This window comes from Triturus cristatus, chromosome 3_2 (genome assembly GCF_964204655.1).
Source record: "Triturus cristatus chromosome 3_2, aTriCri1.1, whole genome shotgun sequence".
Lineage (NCBI taxonomy): Eukaryota > Metazoa > Chordata > Amphibia > Caudata > Salamandridae > Triturus > Triturus cristatus.
This window is the reverse complement of record NC_140584.1, coordinates 652,951,368-652,976,628: the sequence shown is the minus strand read 5'-3', so window position 1 is coordinate 652,976,628 and position 25,261 is coordinate 652,951,368. Positions and strand designations below refer to the sequence as shown.

The window sequence follows — 25,261 nt, the reverse complement described above, 5'->3', positions numbered from 1 at the left end:
ATTCCATTCTGCTCCCCCAGATAGGGAATCCAAGAAACTGGATCATCTTGGGAAGCGCATGTTCTCTTCCTCCAGTTTGGCATTGCGGTCCATGAATACTTCATGCCTCTTGGGCTGATACTCATATCATCTGGGAAATAGTTGCACAGGTGCTGCCTCAGTGCCCTAAGGAGCCCCGGGCTGTTCTCTCCCAGGCAGTGGCAGATGGGAGAGACACAGCCAAATTCATGATTCGATGTGGACTGGATACCACCGACTCACTGGGCAGAATGATTGCCACGTTGGTAGCCCTTCGGGTTATGCCTGTTTGAGGACGTCTGGCTTTTCCGGGGATGTCCAGGCAACCTTGCAGGACATGCCCTTTGATGGCCGTTGCCTCTTTGGTGATAAGGCAGACAGGGCGCTGGAACGCTTTAAGGATTCCGGGCAGATCTTTGGGCCTCGCAGCTGCGACTCGTCTACCTCAGTTCTCTTTTCACCCCGTTCGTGGCTACGGAAGGGCACCCCAACACGTTCAGCTCAAACCAGCCAACAGTTCACGCAAGCTACCCAGTCTCAGCATGGCAGTGGACATGGGACCCAGCATTGCGGGTCCAGGGGCCAGTGGGCGAGCCAGTCCACCCTTCCCACCCCTACAGCTGCCGCTAAACATTCCTAGTCCGACCTTTCAGGGCCACCAAAAGCTAGTGGATGACAGGGTTTGCCATCACCTTCCCCACTGCGACACTATCACGTTGGACAGGTGGGTTTTGCAGATAGTCATAAGGGGCTACTCCCTCCCCTTCGAGACTACCCCACCCTCCACGCCACAGTCTTTCGATCGCATGTCGGAGGATTATTTGGCACTTCTCTACCAGGAAGTTTCAGCTCTCTTGGCCAAGGGAGCTATAGAAAGGGTCCAAGCGCCATAAGTAGGTTGTGGTTGCTGTTCCCGCTACTTTCTGGTTCCCAAGAAGGACAAAGAACTGCGTCCTATTCTAGACCTCAGGGCCCTAAACCACTTCCTCCGAAAGGAGAAGTTCAAAATGTTGACCTTGGTCATGTCCTTTCTACCCTCGACCTGGGAGACTGGATGGTGGCGCTGGACTTGCAGGATGCCTATTTTCACATCCCCGTCCTGCTAGCCCACAGACGCTACCTGCGGTTCACGGTAGGCCATAAGCATTTTCAGTCACCGTGTTCCCCTTTGGCCTTACTAGCCCCCCTCGGGTGTCCACGAAAGTGATGGCGGGGGTCGCAGCTCATCTGGGCAGATTAGGGGTTCCAGTCTTCCCCTATCTCAACGACTGGCTGTTAAAGGTGGGCTCGCCCCAGGCTGTTGCCTCCCACCTTCAGACTATGGTGGACCTCCTGCCTTTTCTGGTGTTCACTATCAATGTGCCGAAGTCACACCTGACTCCCTCTCAGATGCTCCCTTTCATCGGAGCTGTTCTGGGCACAGTGCAGTTTCAGGCCTATCCTCCCGAGCAGCGAGTCCGGGATATTCAGGATATAGATGTTTCAGCCTCTATCCCGGATTTCGGTAAGAATGACCCTGAGGCTGCTGGGCCTCATGTCCTCCTGCATCTTGCTGGTTGATCATGCCAGATGGCATATGCGGGCTCTGCAGTTGGACCTGAAGTTCCAGTGGGCGCAGCATCAGGTGAATCTTTCCGACTACGTCCAGATCTTGGAGGGTACTGCGCAACAACTGCAGTGGTGGGTCACAAACCACACTTGGGTCAGAGGCAGATCCCTCTCCCTTCCCCAACCAGACCTCACAGTGATGACATACGCGTCACTCCTGAGATGGGGTGGCCATCTGGGAGAGGTGGAAATCAGAGGCGTCTGCTCTCCGGCGGAGTCCGGGCTCCATATCAACCTGATGGAGCTCCGGGCGATTCGTCTGGCACTGAAGGCATTCCTTCCCTCTCTCGAAGAGAAAGTGGTGCAGGTGTTCACAGACAACACCACTGCCATGTGATACTGCAACAAACAGGGCAGGGTGGGGTCTTGGACCCTATGACAAGAGGCTCTTTGTCTCTGGACATGGCTGAAACATCAGGGCATGACCCTGGTGGTTCAACACCTGGCAGGTTCTCTGAATGCCAGGGCGGACAAACTCAGCCGCCGGTGCTGATGAATCACAAATGGTGTCTTCATTCGGAGGTTCTGCAAGGTCTCTTTCAGCGTTGGGGAGAGCCTTGGTTAGGTCTGTTCGTCACCGAAGAGAACGCACAATGGCAGCTATTTTGCGCTTTGCAATTTCCAAGGTGGCACTCGCTCTGCAACGCTTTTCGTCGCAAGTGGACCTGCGGCCTCATGTATGCTTTTCCGTCTGTACCACTTCTGCCCAGAAGAAGATCAAGCACGACCGGGCCCAAGTCATTCTTGTGGCTCCAGACTGGGCTTGAAGAGTCTGGTACCCAAAGCTCCTGAGCATGGCCATCGATCCTCCACTAAGACTGCTTCTTCAGGAGGATCTTCTGTCGCAGCAGCAGGGGGGGGGGGTTCTTCACCCAAACCTGTTCAGCCTCCAGCTCCTTGCGTGGAGACCTTGCGTGGAGATTAAGCTGCGGCAGTTGACAGCTTTTGACCTTCCTCCTAAAGTCTGTAGCGTCATCTTAGCAGCCAGGAGTCCCTCCACTAACACGGTATATGCCATGGGACATATGTTAGTTATAGATTCCTTACCGCCCCACCCATCCTCCCCGTTCTGTGGACTGATTTCTAGGGAATGGGGCTCCCTTGCAAGACCCTAGTTTAGCGCACCAGTGATCAGTGTCTTGCATGGCTTTGCGCTTCTGGCATGGAAAGTCGTTTCAGAACTGACGTCAGCGCACAAGGGCGGCGTCTAAATAGACACCGCAACATCATCCCGGCGAACACGACGCCTACGACGTACGCGGAGTCGACCGACGCCAACTACTGACGCGCAGGGGTACTGCTAAGAAAAAATTCTCCAGATCTAGGATGACCCCTGGGGGTAATTTTAAGGTAAGGAATCTATAACTAACATATGTCTCTTACAGATACATTGTTACCAAAGGTAAGTAACTTTTTCATTAAGAGAGGGCAGTGGTCTCACGGACCACTGCCTACTTTTAAAAAATTAAACATAAACGTTTCATTTTTCATTTTTAAATGCATCACGTTTTCCTTTTAAGATAAATGGCTGCATTTTTTTTTTAAACTACTTTGTTTAAAAAGCAAAGACATGGTAGTCTGTTGTCCGCAGCAGGCCATAATCCCTATGATATTAGCCCATTCCCAATGGATTGCAAATTGCGACCTGCCTCATGAATATTGATGAAGCAGGTCATTTGCGACCCCATTGATAATCGCTAAATGTGTCTGAGACACATTAATACATTCTGTTTTGCAAGTCGCTAATTGCTACCCACAAAACAGAATGGTCTTACATCTGGCCTTTGGTGTCATCTACTGGTATTAACCTTGTTATATACCTTATCATTACTAATAATGCCTGCTGGCTTTCATACCGATAACTAATTATTTTAGCACAAGTGTGAGGCTGTGAAATAGCATTGGACCTAGGGAATAATGATCTACCCCTTCACCAGCCACTATTCTTATCATCCTGCTACCACGCTAACATTATGTTATAATTATTTTTCTGTTGAATAAACTGGATGCATGTGTATGTTTGTTCAGTGTGGAAAAAGTGCACACATCTCAACATCTTTATATGAGAATGTGAGACAGGCAGCAAGAACATGAGAACATTCAAATCTTTGAGAGAGTAAGTATGAGAAAACAGATTGCATTATATCGTGTGGTTGTGTGACCGCAATGTTTAATGCACTACCAACCCTGTTAACACCAGTTAGGTTTTGTTTGCTAAACCATAGCTGAACCCTGGGTAGCTGTGGTGCTAAGAAGTCAGGCTTACACAAAGGAATAAAGTGTAAAGCATTTAAACAGCACAAAAACAGTTGAAGAAAGAAACACGACTCTCAAGAAATCCAACACCAATTTATAACAAGCATTTGCAATGCAATAGGTCTCGCATTGATGCGAGTTTGAGCTATTGACATTGTAAATAACAATGCCTTTTATTTAGGTTTTTAAAAAGAAAACAAAAATAAAAGGCACTATTATTTGCAAATGTCAATAGTTCAAACTCGCGTCAATGCGAGAACTATGGCATTGCAATTGCTTGTTAACTTCTTGTCTTCAAGCCGGAAGTCAGGCGCCCTTGCCCGGGACGTGGGCGGGGCCTGCTCCGGCAAAAACAGAAACCGGCGTGCCATGCTAACGCGGGGCTCCCATGTTGAAGGGAGAGCCCCGCGATGGCGGCCGGAGTGAAGAGAAGTCCCGGGTCCCAGGAGGGGGCCCGGGTGAAGAATGCGGCGGCCGAGGATGACCACAGCAGCGACGGGCTCCCAGAAGTGCAGGGAAGTCCCGCAACAGAAGTGCTGCAGCCGCGAGGAGGAGCCCCCCCCCCCAGAAGAGCAGCCCGGTGAGTAAAGAAGGGCTGGGGGGGGGGCTCCGTGTGGGCTATTGTTGCTCAGAATTGCAAAAGTACACTTTGCGCCAACAATAGCCCACATGGAGCCTCCAACGGGGCTGGCATGTTATCGAAAGCGGGACAGGAGATGTGCACATCGCGTGTGTGCACGTGCGTGTTCACGTGAGCGTACACCGGCTCAAATCCGCCAAAAGCCTTGCGCGTGCCCATCTCCTGTCCCACTTCCGAGGCAAGTCAGCAACAATAGATCTCGCTGGCGGACAGCAGCGCTTTGCGCTGCGTTCACAGGCGAGACCTAAAAATAGCTTATATTTGTATGAATGTACGGACACCAAAACAAAAAAGATACACCGGAGCATTCCGAAGATATAGATTTTAAAATGAATAATAAATCAAGGCTTTTCACTTAACAGCGAACAAGCATTGGCAAATTCAGCAAATGTTACACTTCAAACTCTTTCAAGAAAACTTCTGTCAAAGTGAAATGCGGTTACTTTGAGCTACTTTGGGCAACCATTCCCAGCTGGGAGCCATTCAAGAGGACCAGCAAGGTCTGAAGAAGCAGTTGCCTTGTTGAGAAAAGCAGTCTTCAGTCCAGCTCCAGTGTCAGTTGTCCCTTGCCATTGACTTCACAATGCTGTGGATGTTAAAGGATGCCTAAGATAATGTGCGTTCGACGGGGTCTTCCTAGGGCCACTCCTCGGTCAATGGTCTGGCTGGTGCGACTTTGGCCACGGGGATCAATGTCCCTGGAAGTTCTCTTTGGCCAGCAAAAATCTAGTCATCACTGTAATCCTGTCCACTGGACACCACAAACTTAGCGGGTTCCTTTTCTTGTCAAAAACTCTCCTTCTGGGCAACCAAACTGCTTTCTAAGGACTCTCCCAGGTCCAGCATACTCAGGTGCAACTTTTGGGTGCTAGGTCTTGTTCTCCCAGGCTGCATTGCGAAGAGAAGCAACAATCCGTTGATTTTGGCTGCCAGCTTTTATGGCCCTGTGCTGCTAGCAGGAAGTCAGCCAGCTCACTCTTGGAGTCTCCTCTTCTGTCTGGTTCGGGGGATGACTTTTTCATTAGCAGGACACAGCAGGCACAGTCCTTTCCTCTACTAGTCCAAGGAGCAGCAGATACAGTCCAACTTTGGTGCTACCTCTTCTTTGCCTGTTCTATTGTGAGCAGGGCAGTCATTCTTCAGTCCTCTTTTCCAGTCAAGCAAGATCTGAGTTTTGGGTGCCATGGGTGCCTCTTTTATGTCCAGTGCCCTCAGGGAAGGTCTTGGTCGCTAGCCAATGGGCTACTAGGTTCCCTCACACTTAGTGACAACCTCCTGTGAAGTGTGGCATCTAGCTATCCCAGGGTGCTGTATTCTGCCCACCCTTAAAATGTCTGGACCCCTCTCTTGGTGTGTGGAGTTTGGTAGCCAACCGTAGTCGTGTGGCTACCTCAGGGCTACTTGCTCTGGGATAACCATTTTACAACTGTTTTCCCTATCTGTTCCCACTGCCAGCCTGTCTACCTACACAATAAAGCAGTCCCTTCCCTGTGCATGGCCACTACTTGCCCTTCAAAGGCAGCTTCCTCATTGAAGCTCTCCTTTTGGGCTAACACATTGGGTGGCTTTCCTTTCCGGAGGAGGTAACAGTGGCTGGCCTGTATTGTTACCTTTCCTGGGAGTTGTTTACACATCTCCCAGGAGAGCATATGGCTGTCTCATGGCCAGCCTCAGCAAACAGGAAGTGGAAAACTGGGAAACAGAGGGGCAACTTTCTAAAAGTTACTGATGGCAACAAGTTACATTAAATTCCACCCGGGCATCAAGTTGTGGTTAATATAACGAGTTGTTTGATACCTTGAAGTACCAACTTTGGGAGCTCCATTCAGAAGTTAGCAGGGATGAGGTATCAGCCTGTAACTCTGTACTTGCCAAAGGGTCTACCAACCTCCCTTATAGTAAAACTGACAATTTAGGATTTTTACCAACTGATAGAGACATCTAGCCGCAGGTTCCTCACCTTTGAATTTCCAGGCGTCAGGCTCGATCCAGAAGATTTTTCTTCGAGCAGTACTTCTACGCACCAGTAGGTGGCATTGGTCAGCTCTGCGTGACGTTGGTGCGTAGTCCGTGCTGAAAGTGACATCCCCATCACCTATATAAGCGCCACCACGGCGCGTTGACACCAGTTCTTTTCTTTCCTCACCGGTCAAGTGCTGTTCCGTGAAGAGTGCTAACTCTGTACTTGCCGAAGGATCTACCAACCTCCCTTATAGTAAAACCGACAATTTAGGATTTTTACTATCAGAACCTGTAAAACACAGGTTCTGCCTTGAGTAATTGCACCCTACCTTAGGACTCAAGCGGACTGCTGTAGGAGGAATTTCATGTATTATAAAGAGAGCTTTGGGCTTTGCCATTGCCTTAAATGGCAAAGTCAAATTTTCAGTAAAACACCTTTACCAGTCTGTATTGGCTGTCTGGAAGACTTGTTTTACTTTGTTATACTGTGGTGGCACAACTAGTGCTGCAATCCATGAGTGACACTTTAGCTTTAGGCCCTAGGTACCCCTGATACCATATACTAGGGACTTACAAGTAAGTAAGTTAAGCTATGGCAATTGGGTATAAACCAATTAACCATGTACCTTTTTAAGGGTCAGAACACATGCACTGAGTCCAGATTAATTGAGCTCAGGGCATTTCAGAACCATTACACCAGTGCCTAGTAATCAAAATTGGGACAAAAGTGGGGGAAACCTGCAAAAAGCCTGCTTCCTTACAGTAAGCTTTATAGGAATCTACTTGTGTATGTGTACAAGAGGTTGTGCATCATGGCAAGTGAATTCTCATGTGACATTTAGCAACCAAGCACTAGTGGCTGACTGTATCTGGTTATCTGTGATTCCCAGTGGTTATTTTATGAGACTGTATATGCAACTCACAGAGTATGTGTGTTGGCGTATTGTGTTAATTATTGGTTTGTTCAAGGCCCTTTCATCATTTCTTTCTGTGATCTGTTTCTGAAACGGTGTACATGTCCAGCTTCATACCACATCATTCTGTATTCTAAGGAATGGTCGACAGATGCCAAATTAGAAAGTTGACACTTTAAGGAATAAGGCAGGAGCAGTATAGTTAAAAGGATTGTGTGGAAGTTGTTATGACTATTGAGAGTAAATAATGAATTCATATAATACGCTTTGCAAACTGAATCATTTGAGGTAGCTCATAACAGATCATCACTTCCCAAATGGCAGCCCTGAATCAGTTACTGATGCCAAATGAAGACGATCCCCCAACATTTACACACCAGTTAGTGCCTAGTTCTTATTCCTGAATCTGATCCCTACCTCTTGACAGCACTTTGTTGAGATTCAATCAGGTTCACAGTTTATAAGAACACATACATACATATACATACAAACATGCATTTCTGAAGTCTTTAGACTGTCAAAAGACAGAATGGAGTGCACAAGTGTCACAAAAGATCAAGTCTCAAATAGACCTATTTGTAGAGGCAGGTGGAGCTTAGATATCAGTTTGGATTACCTTGCCTGCGTTAGGAGGCCTGCTACATGAAATGTTTTCCTCTTTCAGATTTTGATGGAAAGAGGTAGTAAGATGTAAGTAGGGGAGCCTCGTTTTTTGGGTTCCATATATCCACACTGCACGCAGATGTATGTATGTAGTTATTACTGATCATGATTTCTGTATTGCAGGTAATGGGAGTCGTAGGACCTTCAAGTGTGGCAGACGGACTACCTCTTCTTCATCTCAGCCCATACCTTTCTCCACCACTCCCCTTCAGCACAGCTGTTGTCCGCTTGGTTGCATTACAGATCCAGGTGGGTCTTTGTGTTGCAAATATATATTTCCACTTCTGAAATATTCTTGTTCTTAGATAATATTAGATGTCCTGTCTGTAGGAAATTTCTGTGTAATCTCACCAGATATTTTACATATGTTTAGATTGTTTTTGATGAATTTTTGGCTCTGTGGACTGGGAGACTGCCATTTGGTGTTTTTGATGAATTTTTGGCTCTGTGGACTGGGAGACTGCCATTTGGTCTTCTCGTGCATGTGATCTGACCCTAAAATATAGTGTAAAATTGGCTATACCATAATTGCTTTTTAATCGTTAAAGTTGGCCATAGTAACAAGGCACAGGAAATTACCACTGGCGCAAAAGTTAAATGTCACATATATATATATAATAATCTTTATTCGGTTATATAAAAACAGTTATAACCATAAAAGCATTTACAGAAAACGTATCACCCACAATATACGCAAAGTGTAAAATTATTTGGAGTAACATGGATACTTTCAACCAAGGTTCGATCTATGATTATAAATACACTTTAAAAACATAGCTACACTTTTTGTGATCAGTGTAGTATTCAGAAATTGTAGGTGCAGCATAGCAGGACGACATCTTCTAAAACCAAGCGTTCTTAACAGTGGAGTCAGCCATAAATTGCGGTGGACAGCATAAAACTTACAAAACAAAACAGTGTGCATGGTTGTTTGTACTGAAATTTCATCGCAAGGACACACCACTAGAGTCCCTTCCCAGGAATTGCGTTTTGGGAAGGCTACAAGCCTGTGGAAGACATTCAGTCTGAAACGCGTCAGCAAGAGGCGCTGAAATTGGGACTCAACATAGGTCAAGTATGGTTCGAAGGTGAGAGTGGTCTCAACCATCCAAGAATGTTGAACCGATGTTTTACTTGACTCTTTTGTGATCCGTAATTCTTCCAGATGAGAAAGAGCTCTTATTTTTAGGTCTTTCTTTGAAATCTCGGACATTGATTCGGGGTTAACATAATATTTAATCAAATCTAAATCATTAAAAAACTTTTTTATGTACAGTAGCCACTCAATTTTTCCTGCGTGCTCCAACGACATGCAGTCTGCTATAATCTCCTTTGTAAGTAGATTTTTTGATGACATCCAAATACGGCGCCACAGTAGAAGAGGTTGGATTTTAGCCAAATCTTCGATGTGGGCCATACCAAGTTCAGCATGACAGGAAAAAGTGGATACACGTTTAGGGGTCATCAGGAGAAATCTCATGAAAACATTCTCTGCAATTTGAAGTACATTCGTGCTTTTATGGCCCCACAAGCCTGCCGCATAGAGTGCAATAGAGTGGCACTTTGCTGCGTAAATGCGAAGAAGTTCTACGGATGGTCTTTTTCCTAATTTCTGGGAAAATTTTATGAGTGCCATTATAGCGAGCATGAGATGATGTTTTCTGGCATTAATGGCCGCTTTCCAATTAAGTTTTTCGTCAATCAAGACTCCAAGGTACGGGTATTGGTTAGTGGATTCCAACATCTCTTTGTTTAAGAATATGGACTTTCCCCTTTTCCTGTCCTTTCCTGCCACCATCACATAGGTTTTTTTAATGTTTATTTTTAGATCCAAAGTAGCCATAAACTGAGAGTACCTATCAAGGGATTTCTGCAACTCTCGCGGAGTACGCGCTAAAATAACTGCGTCTTCCGCGTAGAGAAGCGCTGGGTTAGGCGATCTTTTACTCGAGGGAGGTCCTGAGCCCCCTTCAACATTGCGGCCTCCAGACCGTTGGTATACAGAGAGAAGAGGAAAGGGGCCAGGACACAACCCTGCCTCACACCGCGTTCCACCCTGAAGGACTCAGATATTTCGCCCTGTGTGCCGAAACGGACCCTGGACGAAGCATTAGAATATAATGCCCGAAGGAGGGTTACCAAGGCTGGATCTATTCCCATGTCAGTTAGGACAGACCAGAGCTTTGAATGGGAAACACAGTCGAATGCCGCGGAAAGGTCTTTGTGTTGCAAATATATATTTCCACTTCTGAAATATTCTTGTTCTTAGATAATATTAGATGTCCTGTCTGTAGGAAATTTCTGTGTAATCTCACCAGATATTTTACATATGTTTAGATTGTTTTTGATGAATTTTTGGCTCTGTGGACTGGGAGACTGCCATTTGGTGTTTTTGATGAATTTTTGGCTCTGTGGACTGGGAGACTGCCATTTGGTCTTCTCGTGCATGTGATCTGACCCTAAAATATAGTGTAAAATTGGCTATACCATAATTGCTTTTTAATCGTTAAAGTTGGCCATAGTAACAAGGCACAGGAAATTACCACTGGCGCAAAAGTTAAATGTCACATATAAACTGCTTTGGACATTTACCCCCTTGACATACGCCATCAATATATATGACTTGTAAAAGATTGGCTTAAGGCCTACCATTATAGCATGGATGGTTTCAGACTAAAATACAGACACTGCACATATCTAAGCAAACCATTTTTGACATTTATAAAAACATACTTGTAAGCATTATCTTAGTCACCCACATGCAGGGCACAAGTCCTAAAAAAAGAAGTGGGGGGACGCTCCAAGTTAGGTGGTGTCACCGGAAGTGATGTCACGACAAGAAGTGACATCACGAAATTTGCCGGCCTCCGTCTGAAATGTGGTGAATACATACAAGATACAAGTAGAGGTATAATACTTCAATAAGTGGCAGTCACTCAAAACACAAGAACACACTAATACACAGAACCCATTCCTCAGATTACACGGTTATTACAGACTCGCGCCGTAGGCACTACGGGCTGACGGGGTCCCTGGAAGTGACATGCTCGGCGTGTTGACTGCGCGACTCCTTGAAGCCTTGGCGCCCCGTCTGTGCTCTGAGAAAGGCTGGCAAGGGGAGGGCACGAGGTGGCAGGGGAGATTAGTCTGAGCCTCGGGTGCATTTGAAAGGCTATCATACGCTGCAGGTGCAGACTCGGGTACCGGCTCCATCTTTTGGGCAGGGGGGACGGCGTCCACCCCCTAAAATAAGTGGGGGGACGCCGTCCACCCGCGTGGTACCCCGACTCGAGCCCTGCCCACATGGGTGCATAGTAACCCAGAAGGCTTGTTACTATGAATGTAAAAGTAGGATAAGTAGTATGTCTCTAAAGTGACAAGCTGCAAAGTGCTTTTTTCTATCAAAGGGGCTTCTTTGTGATTAAATATCACCTTTTCTCTAGCGGTCCAACATGGCGGATGCGCTTTAGGCGATCTCCCGTAGCCCATTCTATCATCCGTTAAATATCCTACCTTATCGGCAGTGTGGCGGCTTGGAAGACCTCCATCAACACCACTACTGGGAGACGTGCTGGCAGGACAAGGCGGGGCAGCAGGGAGGCCTCCTGGTAGCGCGGCCTGGCGGCGGAAATCCTGCGGCGGGAGTCAGGAGGCCGTGAAGAGACTTAGGCAGCCGCTAAAAGCTGGGGGTCGCAGCGGAGATCCTGACGTGTGTGTTGCGGCGTAGGAGGTACGCCAGGCGCCTTGACACTGTCGGAGGTGGGGGGGGGGGGTTGAGGGACCTCGCCCCCAGAGAAGCCCACCAGAGCTGGCGGCCGGGCCATGTCTGCGGCGATTGTATCGGAGGTGCGGTGACCAGTATGACTGCCTGGTGAGTGATGCTCTGCGGGAGAAACTGGAGGCGCACCCCCTGTAATTGGCGGCTAGATCGGGCTGCGGGCAGCGGTGGTCTGCGCTGCCGGGCCCGGCATCGGGCAGAGTTGTGTTCACAGGCCCGGTTCTAGAGGGTGGGCCGGGTGGGCCAGGCCCACCCAAACATGAGCCTGGCCCACCCAAACATGAGCCTGGCCCACCCAAACATGAGCCTAGCCCAACCAAACAGGAGCCTTGACCCTCGCAGTAAGGGCTTGAAGGCAGGCGCGCAAAGCACACGTCGCGTGTGTCAGCTCAGGCTGAGACAGCTTCCTGGGGGCACACGCACAGACAGTTTTCGAGCTTATCGCAGCCGCACCCCAGTACTTCACAGGTCTTCAGAAGACCATTTACATGTTAACCAGGCTTTGTTTATTTTTTTCACCCCTTCATCTCCACATGGCAAAGGCGACAATGTTCTGCTGCATGGATATTTCTTTTTCTAAGCAGCGCAGGAGAAAAGAAGTTTGTTTATTCCTGTTCACCTTTCCCAACCCCTGCAGCAGCTTATCACATCAGGACACAAAGTTTGACTAATGGAGTAGGTAAGAGAATATATTACTATTTGTTTTTCTTTTTAAAATATGCACAGGCCCAGCAGGACACATACTTCGTGAGTGTTTCATTTAAACAGTTTTTATCATGATCATGGCCGATGCAGGACAACAATAAGACAATACAAAATGCCCAGATAACGCTGGTGATTAATGATCCTGCTGGAGAGCAATCATTTGTCTGTTAGTAGTTTTTAAATGCAGATGAACTGTAGTTTATGTGGAAGCTCAGTGGGTTACTGCCTTTGACCCCCATGGAATACTCTTTAAATCCTGAGTTTGTGCTTCTCCAGACCAAAGTCACCAAACCCTCTTAAAATGCCCACCAGTATGGATTACATGTGATTCATGCACCTTGTAATCCTCATTGGCTTATGTGACATTCCCTGTAGACTGATTTGCATACTTGTATGATTCATTGTCTCTGTATAATGTGTGCGTGGTGTAAAGTACTGACACACACTACACTGATATGAGTAGCGCTATACAACAAATTAAATGCACATGAGAGAGGGGCTACGTAAAGATAAGGGGCACTGTTGGAGGGTGGCAGTGAGGGAATCCGAGGAGGAGGTCAATAGGGGGGCCATGGAGGGATGAGGGGCACTGTTGGAAGGTGGTAGTAAAGGTATTTACGGAGAAAGAGGTTATTGGTGCGGCGCCAAAAAAGACTTTTCGCATCAGCGCTAAAGCCGGCCCTGTCATGGCCTTTCTGTTTTTGTTTATTTAATTAGCAGTTGGGTTATAAGGGCTAATGTGGAACATACTTTAAAGTGCATGCTAATTATAGGAACTGCTATATTCAATGTTTTAAGTTTGAAGGTGATTTTACTAATGTTTTTACTGGGAAAAATTACAGTGGAGCCCCGATTGTGCCTGATATGGGGCTGGGGCCCAAGGTCAACTGTGAGATAAGGTGCAATGGAGATGAGTAGTGGATAATCAAGCCTGTAAGGGAGTGCGCTGCAGAGTCCGGGGTCCGGGGTCAGGTGGTGGTAGTAATGAAGAGGGTTTGTCCCTGAAGGCTCGCACAGAGGGAGCCTGTAAGGGGGTGCGTTGCAGAGTCTGTTGTCAGGTGGAGGTAGTAATGAAGAGGGATCCTCCCTGAAGGCTCGCACAGAGGGATCCTGTAAGGGAGAGCGTTGCAGAGTCCGGGGTCAGGTGGAGGTAGTAATGAAGAGGGATTCTCCCTGAAGGCTCGCACAGAGGGAGCCTGTAAGGGAGTGCATTGCAGAGTTCAGGATCAGGTGGAGGTAGTAATGAAGAGGGATTCTCCCTGAAGGCTCGCACAGAGGGAGCCTGTAAGGGAGTGCGCTGCAGAGTCCCGGGTCAGGTGGAGGTAATAATGAAGAGGGTTCCTCCATGAAGGCTCGCACAGAGGGAACCTGTAAGGGAGTGCATTGCAGAGTTCGGAGTCAGGTGGAGGTAGTAATAAAGAGGGATTCCCCCTGAAGGCTCGCACAGAGGGAGCCTGTAAGGGAGTGCATTTCAGAGTTCGGGGTCAGGTGGAGGTAGTAATGAAGATGAAGGCTCGCACAGAGGGAGCATGTAAGGGAGTGCGTTGCAGAGTCCGGGGTCAGGTGGAGGTAGTAATGAAGAGGGATTCTCCCTGAAGGCTCGCACAGAGGGAGCCTGTAAGGGAGTGCGTTGCAGAGTCCGGGGTCAGGTGGAGGTAGTAATGAAGAGGGATTCTCCCTGAAGGCTCGCACAGAGGGAGCCTGTAAGGGAGTGCGTTGCAGAGTCCGGGGTCAGGTGGAGGTAGTAATGGAGAGGGATTCTCCCTGAAGGCTCGCACAGAGCGAGCCTGTAAGGGAGTGCGCTGCAGAGTCCGGGGTCAGGTGGAGGTAGTAATGAAGAGGGATTCTCCCTGAAGGCTCGCACAGAGGGAGCCTGTAAGGGAGTGCGTTGCAGAGTGCGGGGTCAGGTGGAGGTAGTAATGAGGAGGGATTCTCCCTGAAGGCTCGCACAGAGGGAGCCTGGAAGGCAGTGCGTTGCAGAGTCCGGGGTCAGGTGGAGGTAGTAATGAAGAGGGATTCTCCCTGAAGGCTCGCACAGAGGGAGCCTGTAAGGGAGTGCTTTGCAGAGTCCGGGGTCAGGTGGAGGTAGTAATGAAGAGGATTTCTCCCTGAAGGCTCGCACAGAGGGAGCCTGAATATTGTCACTTGCCTGATACTCCCACCTCAGAAACCTCCTCTTCCCATCAAAGGAACATTACATGGAAAAAACACTTTTTGAGAGTGATAACAGCTAGAAAGAGATTTGGAAAAGCGTGCGTTTTACTGGGCCCTGTAAGACTAAGAAGACATAAAGGAGGGCCCTGAAGCAGGCCTGCCCTGACATATGCGACAAATCGAGCCCGCAGTGGCCCACCCAAATGCACCCTTGGCCCACCCAAATAAAAATTCCTGGAGCCGGGCCTGGTTGAGGAGTCCAGCCTGGCCCTGCGGCCCAAGATACTGGTCGAAAATGGTGGACCTGCTCCACTCGGGGAATTTGCTGGGGCTCACCAAACACACTCCCTGGCTCTGCTGGGGCACCAAATTGCCGTGACTGCGGATGGGGCCTGCGGGGCATGGCCTGCCAGAAGCGCATGTGGAGCGGGGAACCACGGGGAGGATACTCCGCCACGATTGACCCTTGCGGAGGATGCCATCTGCACTTGGTGAGGAGCGTGTGACCTCTAGACCTGGACTGCGACCTGGGCCCGGTCTGAAGAAATGGAGGATTCAGATCAGAGGCTGGAAGGTGAGCAGGGCACCCATAAGGGGAGGGAGGGGGTGCAACTGCCTGCAGAAGCGGCTTGGCTAGGTTCCGGTGCGGCTTGTGGGTGGGAGTCCTCTTCTCTGGCCATAACCACCCGAGAAATAGCCGGCTGAGCCATCGGGGTAAAGTGTGCGTGGGGCCCCCCCTTGCCATTGGCAACACCAGAGTGGCTCGTAACGAAGGGCCAGCGCGAGCCATTCGATGGACGCATGCCAGCGTTGGCAGTGCCTGGTTCCGTGGGCCAGTTGGGAATACCATCATGATGAAAGATAAGGTGCCTGAGGGCTCCTCCAAACAGAGCACATGGGTGCAGGGGCCCTGGATCAGGGTGGCTTGGCCGGCGCTATGCCGGATAATGCTGCGTTAATGGCTGCCATAACGCAAGCGAGAGATACACTGGACGCCAAGATAAGGGGGTGGGCTTCGATGTCATGCTTATTAAGCAAGACTTACGTAATGCCGTGGAACGGATCACAGAGACCGGATCAATGCTGTCTGGAGTAGAGGATATTGTTACTATCCTGCAAAAGAAGGTAGCCACTCTGGAGACCCTCACGAGAGGATTGGCATGTAGAAGATGCAGAGGGCAGGGCTAGAAGGAACAACTTATGCTTTGTTGGGTGTCCTGAGGGGTGCGAAGGCTATTATATGGTGCGCTTCTTAACCCAGTGGCTTAAAGACTGGCTCCCCCCAGACTCGTTGTCACGATGCTTCATAATTTAGGGGGGCCCACAGGGCATTAATACTGAAGCCACCCCCAGGCGCCAGGCCGAGACCCGTCTTTGCTAAGATTTTGAACTATCATGACAGGGACGCGATATTTAAACAGGCCAGACAGAAGGAGTCCCTTACATACGCCTCCTGCCGTATCCTGGTTTTTCTGGATACACCAGGCTAGTTCAACAGAAGCGACAATCCTTCACAGCGGCTAAGGCCCGCCTGCGGGATTTGAAACTCCTGTATGGGCTGCTATGCCCGGCCAGGCTGAGAATGGTATTTCAGTCTCACACATTCTTCTTTGAGACTCTTGAAGACGTTTTTACCTGGATGGATGAAACAGTGAATACTCAGCTTAATACACCGCCACGCTTGGAATCAGACTCATCCTCTGGCGACGTAGTCCGCAGACAACCAAAGCCCATAGTAAAGTGAAACAGAAGATCGCGATCAAGATGACGTTTCGAGTCCCATACTGACCTCAATAGAGAAACCCCGGTGCCCCAACATGAGACCATAACTTCCTAGTCAACTGACACATAGGGTGGATCACTCGAAATGCAGACTCAGGCCGATGGGGACAAGTGGAGGGGGCTAGTACTCTTAACAGACTCTCTATAGTCTAGGGGAACGCCCGATGTTCATGGGCTGCCTATTGGGGAATCATTGGCGGGGTGGGTTGTGGGCCCCCATTAGGATCGGTGTTTCACCCCTGCCATGACAGGTACTTCAACCGTTTTGAGGTATGAGGGGTGGGAAAGGGGGGGAAATTATGTTTGTTATTTGTGCTGCACCAATACACTACACTAAAGTTACTTACTTGTGATCACACACTGCCCTCCTATGCTGCTACTCGATCGCCCACTGCTGCCCCCATAGCTAAAACACATGCTTTTGGGGGCAGGCTACGGATAGTCAGCTGGAATGTGAGAGGGGCCTTGGACAAAATAAAACGAGGCACAATTCTTAGACAGGTCAAGCGATTTCAAGCTGACATCCTGTTGCTCCAAGAGACCCATCTATTGGGTACCAAAATGCTGTGCCTCTCTGGGTACGGATATACTCAGGTCTTCCATTCGGGCTTCACTAGGGGGTCCCAGGGAGTGGCGATATTGATTCATTGCAGGATCATATATGAGCTCATGGACAGATACACAGGGAAGGTACATTTTTACTACAGGTACCTTATATGGAGAACGATTGGTTCTAGGCAGCGTCTATGCCCCCCCCACCCTTGTTGTGGTCCCTGGTGGAACGCCTGATGATGCTTTGGTCAGAGATACCGGAGGGGTTAGCAGTAGTGGGAGGGGACTAGAACGATGCTATGGACTCGACCAAGGATAGATGGCGTGAGACAGGGAGCAAATGCACGCAGAATGTCACACGGTTGGGCTCTCTTGTGGAGGGGATGGGCTGGACAGACACATGGAGGAGACTCCTCCTGGAGGAACATGGGTACACGTATTATTCTGGGGTGCATGATTTCTACTTCTGCCTCAATTATATATTTGTGCCTTCCAGTGCTGCCCACAGAGTGAGGACCACAGAGATCCTACCAAGGGGTCTGTTGGATCACTCTCTAGTGGTGCTAGAGATACAGATGGGCCCGGAGAGACAGGCCTTTCCGATGGCGCCTCTCTCCTTGGTGCCTGCGTTATGAACAATAACAGGCACAGATACATCAGGCAATTGAGCGATACTTGGAGATTAATATGGGATCGGTTGATGTGGGCGGGACCCTGTGGGAGGCCATGAATCCGGCGCTTCGGTGCATAGATATCTTCTATTGCACTGCGTTGCATAAATGTCGCCAGGAATCATTTCTGAGATCAAAGGCTCAGCTGATAGATCTTGAGCAGCGCAGCCTAGGGGAGAACTGGGGTCTGGACCGTCGTCAGCTATTACTTGTGAAGCAGACTCATGCATGTGAATTGCTGGACGAAGCCTGGCTGGCATGGCTGGCCTCTTGCAGTCGGATTTATCAATGGGGGGACAAATCTAGCAGGCTCTTCAACCCCAGTCTATCCCCAGTATACTTTGCCCAGACGGCGAAGTGCTTAGCCACCCTGCATTGATCGCCACAGCGTAGCAGGCTACTTTGCAGAGCTATACGCCCCCAAGGAGCTCCTTCCAGAGGAAACGATAAAACACTTTATAGATGATTTACCGCCAGGTGCCTTCTCCGATGAAGCAAGATTGAACCTGAATGCCCCCCTTACGATGGAAGAACGAGGCGCCGCATTGGGAGACTTAAGTTCAGGCAAGGCGCCTGGTTCATATGGATTCCCATGTGAATTCTTTAGGACCTACTTTTCCCAGCTGGGTCCTCATTTCCTAGCGGTCATAAATGAAGCGGAGGAATGGGGCTGTCTCCTGGGGGACTGGAGACACGCCGAGGTGGTTGTGTTTCACAAACCTGGTCAACCTCCGGAGCAGCACACATCATATCCCCCCATATCACTGTTAAATATTGAAGCCAAAATACTAGCTACGGTGCTGGCCAAGCGCGTACAGCCGCATATAACAAAGTTGGTACATCCGGATCAAGCCGGCTTTATGCCCCGTAGAGCCACGCGCCATAATATTCGCCAAGCCCACAATGCCATAGCGGCTATTGAGGCTTATGAGGGGCTAGCTGCGCTGCTGCTAGCGGACATCGACAGGGCGTTTGATTCCCTCAGCTGGACATACCTGTTCGCCCTTTTGCACCATCTTAATATAGGATCCCGCTTTTTATCATACTTTCAGTTACTATATACTGGCATACGGCCTCGGTGCGGGTGGCGGGCTCTACCTCGCGTACATTCCCCATTGGAAGGGGTACCCAGCAGGGTTGCCCTTATCACCTTATCTATTTGCTCTAGCGATCGAACCATTAGCGGCATGGGTGAGAATTGATGCCCAGATGCGGGCTTTGAGTGGTTGATCAGGGTCTCGAACTGCATTGCGCTCTATGCGGACGATGTATTGTTTTTTTCTAACAAACCCCAATAATCGGGCCTGAGATTGCTCCTTATTATGGAAATTTTTGGAAAGTCATCGGGCCTTTACATGAACCCCCATAATTCTACCCTATGGCCGCTGAAAGGGGCTAGCTGATTGGACCCCTGGGCGACGGCTGTAACGATTTCAACAGTTGGAGTGAGGTATTTAGGTGTCTATCTATCGGCTTCGCAGCGCATGTCTTGGGATAGGAATCTCGCCCCAGTCTGGGCACAGGTAAGGGAGGAGATGAGAACTTGGTCACACATGCCACTGTCTATATATGGTAGATCGGCCATCTTTAAAATGTTCTCTGTTCCTCGTCTGCTCTCTAGCTGCAGAACTACCCCTATCCGAGATTACAAGCTTGGTTTCGTCATATAGAGGCGGCTCTGTGGCAGTTTTTGTGGGACGGGGCGCCGTCAGGGTTGCCCTGCGAACCTGTTTCCAGTCCACGTATTTCGGGGGACTTGCCACAGCTGATAGTTAGCCCTATTATGCGGCCTCGCATCTATTGGTGCTTAACAAACTGTGGTACAGGGATAGGCAGGACCCTGCATATGCTGTAGAGTACTGGCTGATGGGAGACGTAACTCTCCACACTCTCTTATATTCAGGATCGCTGTTTTGAACCATGCTGTCTGTGACGCAAGTGGTGTTCAAACTATGGAAACAATCCATGTAACATGGGATGGTGGGCTAGATTAACAGGTTAGACCCCTCTGTGGCATAATGGTAGCCTGCCACAGTTAGCTACACTGGCTGGCTTCCAGGGATGAGACAATATTTGTATTTCTACATTGGGGGATGTGATACAGGGTTCTACCTTGAAATATTTTCAGGTTCATTAAAAGGAGTATAATATACCTTGAACTCAATGTTACAAGTATCTCTATTTTTGACATGCCATCTCCTCCTACATCTCAAATCTGGCTACCCTCCCTGAATTCCACCCAATTGAAGCCAAGGTGTTTATGGGAGACCTAGGGGATCACAAAATTGAAAAAACGATAGCAACCCAGTTACGCCTTATTCAGTTTATTTACCTACACCGGATATATTACACCAGTCAGAGACTGTGGAGGGTGGGTCTGGTGTCATCTCCTGAATGCTTGCGATGTGGGTACTCGGAAGGTTCTCTTATACATATGATATGGCATTGTAAGGCACTCATAAGGTTTTGGCAGGGGGTTATGGCGTGCCTCTCAGAGGTCCTGGGGTGGGATGTCCCTATCTCACCACGATTAGGAATCCTACATATCACAGAGGGTATCGGAGGCAACATTTGTAAGCATCACTTACTGATGCTGGGACTTACCCTGGCTAAAAGGGATATCGTGAGTTTGTTAAAGGCCCTTGCCCCACCGTCACTGACCGTCTGGAAAAAGGGGCTAGACTGCATGGGCATGGAGCTGCCGGTGTTTACGGATAGGGGTTGCCCGCAGAAACATTCCAAAATCTGAAAGAGATAGGCCGAGTACCGGGGCCTAAGTCTGAAGCCTATAATCCAGACAGGAACACACGCATCAGCATTGGTGCTGTGGGAAGCTAGATAGTGGTGGATATGAGAGGGCCAAATATGCATCAAATAGGGCAGCAAGGTAACATAGACACGATGGAATGTGGCTTTGGTGCAGCACACAGGGTTTGGGTTCAAAATGTTTATTTTTCTTGTACTATATAACCCTCACATACGGGAATATAAATTAGATGTTAATATCAATAATATGTGGTGTAGGGAGGAGCCAAGATGGTGACCGAGACGGCAGCGTAGACTCCCGGCTCCGTGAACCTCCGCATCCCGCACGGATATCCTGCACGAGATCCTCAACCTGTGCTACGCGGTCGTGTTTCTGAAGGAAAGTGGCACCCGACTGTGTGACTCCGAGGTTTCTGGCTGCGGTATCGCCGGAGAAACGCGCATTTGAACTTTGCGGCCTGTGCGGCCCTGGAGCCGGGACCTCAGGTGGACGCCGTGGCCGGGTGGCAGTTCAACAACAGCGGCCTGTTGTGACTGGGCGGAGGCGGTCCACCGGAGCGGTGCCAAACTCGGCCTACATTTCGTCGTGGTCGTTTCTACTGTCAAGTGTAGCGGACCGAGTGCATGCCCGTGGGTGCAATTCTCAGATCCTCCGGTGGCTGCCCCTGCCTTTGATGGTGAGCTGCCCGGCCGCCGCCCGTATCCTGCCCTAATCATTGCGGGCCGCCCCCGGATTTTTACGGGAGCGGGTCCGTAGTGGGGACGACTGTTGCCCGTGACCACGCAACAGATAACTTTTCGCCTGCTCCCGGAACCCGGTCACCAGCGACGTGGCCGTCGAGACGCTTGTCCCAGGGTCCCGGCCCCGGTGAGGGTCGGGCATACTTGGCGGCCATCTTGTTGCGATGAAGCCTACCATCCTGTCCGCTGGGTCGCAGCGGGCTTGTGAGAGTGCGACTTTTGGGAGTGTGGCGGCGCGATCGCAGAGAGCTGTGCTGGGGTACGGCGACCTCCTCGAGGCCCTTGGTGCTCTTCACTCCTCCTTGATTCATGGTGTCGGGGTCTTGGGGAGTAAGCTCGACGGTGTGGCGTCGGCGTTGGGGCATTGGCGGCCCGCCTGTCCGCACGTACATAGGGACTATCCACACTGCGCACAGGAGGACACTTTGGCAGCCACCCCTGAGGTTAGTGCACGGCTGGACACTCAGGCCAGTATGCTACGGTGTGTTCGTCCAGCTGAGGGCCTGATCTGTCCCGGAGGCATTGGACCTGAGTGGGATGTGGTAGCCTCGTCCCGTACGTGCCCTCCGGCGACCCAGGGACAACTCCAGCAACTATTGTCTGCTTTGGCTGCTTTTGCCTTCCTGGACCTTGAGTGCAGTGCATATCCTAGGGCAGCACTGGGAAGCCTGTTTCTCCACGCTGCGGAGTGTGTTGATGCTCAGAGACTTCCACCCCACCTGTGTGAGTCGCTTCTCGGACGTTTTTGGACAATCCTCTACCTTGGAACGTCTGATATGGTGCTGGGTCGAGGGGTAGGCATGGGCAGAATTCCAAAGAGTGGTCAGGGATAAGGCTGATCCTTCAGGGGTGGTCATCTAGTGGACGGGCGGGCTCAGGGGTTGCGTGCTCTCCTGGCATAGCTAACAGCATAATAGGTGCATAATGCTCCCCATCTTTCTTTGAGAAGATCGCTTCTGTGCTGTTTATTGTTCACTTCGGGGGAAACTTACCGTGCGGGAGGGAGAAGCCGGGGGTATGTTTTGAAGGCCCTCCTCCAGTTTATTAATACTTTCTCTACCCCCCCGTCTGGTGGGGTTCTTTTCCTACTTCTTTTTCCCTATTCTCCTATATTTCGGGTCTGGTTCCAGGGCGACAGGCACACTGCTGGGGGGGGGGCCGTATTCATCTGCAGAGGTGCAGGGTGGGGGGTTGGGGGAGGGGATTCTTTTGTCTTTTATCTCTTTTTCCATGGCCTCCTTTTTTTTCTCTGATTCTTTTTATTTTTCTTTTTCTGGGATCAGCGTGATACACCTCCTTTGCTATGACTCGTTGCCGCTCCATGTGTACCACAATTTCCGGGGTGCTCTCCGGGAGTTCTGGCGGGGGACTGCAGGCGCAACTGCTTATGATATTCTTCCTCATCCTGATGTTCTTGTGTTCGCGCCATTGACCTAATAGATTGCTGTAAATCGTTTACGTCTATTACTCTGCATACCTGTAATTGCTGTTTGAAAATTGTCTGGCACCTGATCCTTCTGCCTCGTTTCATTATAAAACGAAAACCTTTTTCTCCTGGTGCCCTACCTACGCTGTTCACAGTATTAGCATCACGATTCTGCTCCCCGATGTGCTGCCTGTGTTTACACTTGCCTGTTTTTTGCTCTGATTGCTTAGCGGCCGGCCCCGGGGGGTTGTAGGCCCATACTTGTTCTCTATTGAACTGTCAATAAAGGTTTTCAAAAAAAAAAATTAAAAAAAAATAATAATATGTGGTGTAACATATGGCTATCGCTTTCTGTGTTTGGGAGCTCCAAACTGTATTTGGCTATTGACACTATAAAATGTGTTTAATAAAAAAAAAAAATCACCTTTTCACAAGTCAAGTTAGGAAAATGCAGTAAAGTTCATTCAATGTCTTTTTGTTATCAAGAAATCTAATTTGCTGGAGAAGGTAGATTTGTTTTTGCTACAGTGTAAAGGTAACTTTGTTAAAAATAAATGATTTGTGCTATCTGGAAACTAGTAAACTAATTCTTATGATTTGCCTCCATCCAGTAATTAGCACCCCCATGAGGTGTGAAAAGGCCTTCTTGCTAGAGAAGTATTGAATGGATACTGTTAGCACGAAGGCTTGCAATGTACCTGAGTTAGGCGTGGTAGGAATTAGTGTGATTCTTGCATGTAAGCGATCCTTTTCCTAAAGTTACCTTCACTTTGCCAAATTAACGTTTGACACCCATTTTGCATTCGTGACGCTTGGACTGGTTTCACAAAAACACTGACCTTGCTGACACTGAACACTTCGTGAGAATACTATCACACTGAATTGGCATTGATGCAAAGCCTCTCCCATTCATAATACAAAAGTGTCTTATTATTCCATCCATATGGCGACAGCTATCAGTACAATACAAACAATGTTTGTCTAATCACAATCTCTGCTTGAGACAAGGATGCCATTTTCTATATATAGCCTTTTGTTTCCTAACATAATCAGAGGAGACACTTCTGCTGACTTCAAGGGGTCCCTGCATGCTGAAGCTTTCACCTAGCAGCTGACTGACATCTCCGTGAGGGGTGTCCAGTTTGGGACCAGGACATGGTCCTATACTCTTACCTGCCGGCTAAAGGAAGTTAGATCATCCAGATGAGGGATTTTTTAGTAGATCTTACAGTCACACCCTAGACACATAAGTTAGGGTTAGCATTTTAGGAGTACTTTAGATTGTTATAATCTATTATATGCATGTATATATAACCTGTATGAAGAAGGTGGAATTCTTTGTTATATTCTGTGTTGACACTTATTTTAGCTTTTATCTGCTACTGTCTATTAATCATCGCAGCCCATAAGTTCTATACGAGAATCACTACTGTTCAATAAATATTGAAAATGCCCCTTTGTGTATTCATTGTATATGTTTCTGAGCAGAAGAATGCACGAGTGACTGAGAGAAGGTTTGAAGTCTGTCACCATAGTTTCTGAGGGAACAGAGTTGTCATGTTCAGTGGTTGCCAGAACTGTTCACTCCCTGTTCAGGTTTAGGGGAGCTAAAAGTGGCACTGCGAGCTAGCAGGTCCAAAGGACAACATATCCTACGGAGGTGCATGGAACCAGTCTGACTAAGTTTATTGTAGGAAAGTAGGATCCACATTTTTATGGGCACATCCACTTTTTGCCTGGTTAGCATATTTTTGACTTAGTCTGCTGGATTCCTCGCATCTCTGCTTTCTTTTCTAAATTGGCTTTGGTAAGTCCTTTGGTACCTCCACAATTGGTTACTTGTGTACCCTTATAAGTCTCTAGTATATGATACTGAGGTACCCAGGGCATAAGTACACCAGGGGGTCTCCCATAGTCTTCAGCATGTATTGTGCCACCCATGGGAGTCCAATTAAACTGTGACTACAGGCCTGCCATTGCAGCCTGTGTTAATTGGTGCGTGCTCATCTTACAAAGAATATAAGTGTCCTTATATCGGATGTCACTGCACTTAAAACCTATAAGTCACCCCTAAGGCAGGCATTTCAGTCCTGAGGGCAGGGTGCTTGGTTACAAGTGTGAGGGTGCCTCTGCATGAGCAGAACACCACTACAAACCCTGAATGTTATTCTCCAGGCTTTGTAAGTGTGGTCAGCTATTTTAAGGTATATAGTGGACATCCGTCATTACAAGATGTCTAACTATATATAGTAGCTACACCAAACCTGGTCATATTTGGTATCAAACATGTTGGATTCCAACCTCAACACTTATTCCATCACTGGGAGTATGGGGGGCAACCTGGGTGACCCGCCTATACTCCTGGTAATAGCCTTTCAAGGTCTGCCAGCAAGCTGGTTCTGCTGCCACCTACAGACACAATTCTGGCCTCCTTCTGCTGAGCTGAGCAGCACGAGCAGGGGAAGGTAGAACAATAGATTTCCTGTCACAGGGAGGTGTGACCACCTACTCACAGACAGGACTTAGGGTATTGTGCTGTGGTGGGGGTGTTTTCCAGCGCCACCAGACTGCTTTGACCGTTCCCAGGTCCGGAACGCTGCCGGTCGCACCTTCACAGCAACCTTC

The 25,261-nt window shown here is 48.9% G+C and overlaps 1 protein-coding gene across 1 annotated transcript in view; it reads left to right on the top strand.

Annotated features, from left to right (window-relative positions):
* UNC80 (unc-80 subunit of NALCN channel complex) overlaps positions 1-25,261 on the top strand; it is a 3,271,126-nt gene that overhangs the window by 2,496,413 nt on the left and 749,452 nt on the right. The window contains exon 53 of the mRNA XM_085648598.1: positions 8,185-8,310. Coding sequence (XP_085504724.1) covers positions 8,185-8,310 — 126 coding nt within the window. The remainder of the gene's footprint in view (positions 1-8,184; positions 8,311-25,261) is intronic.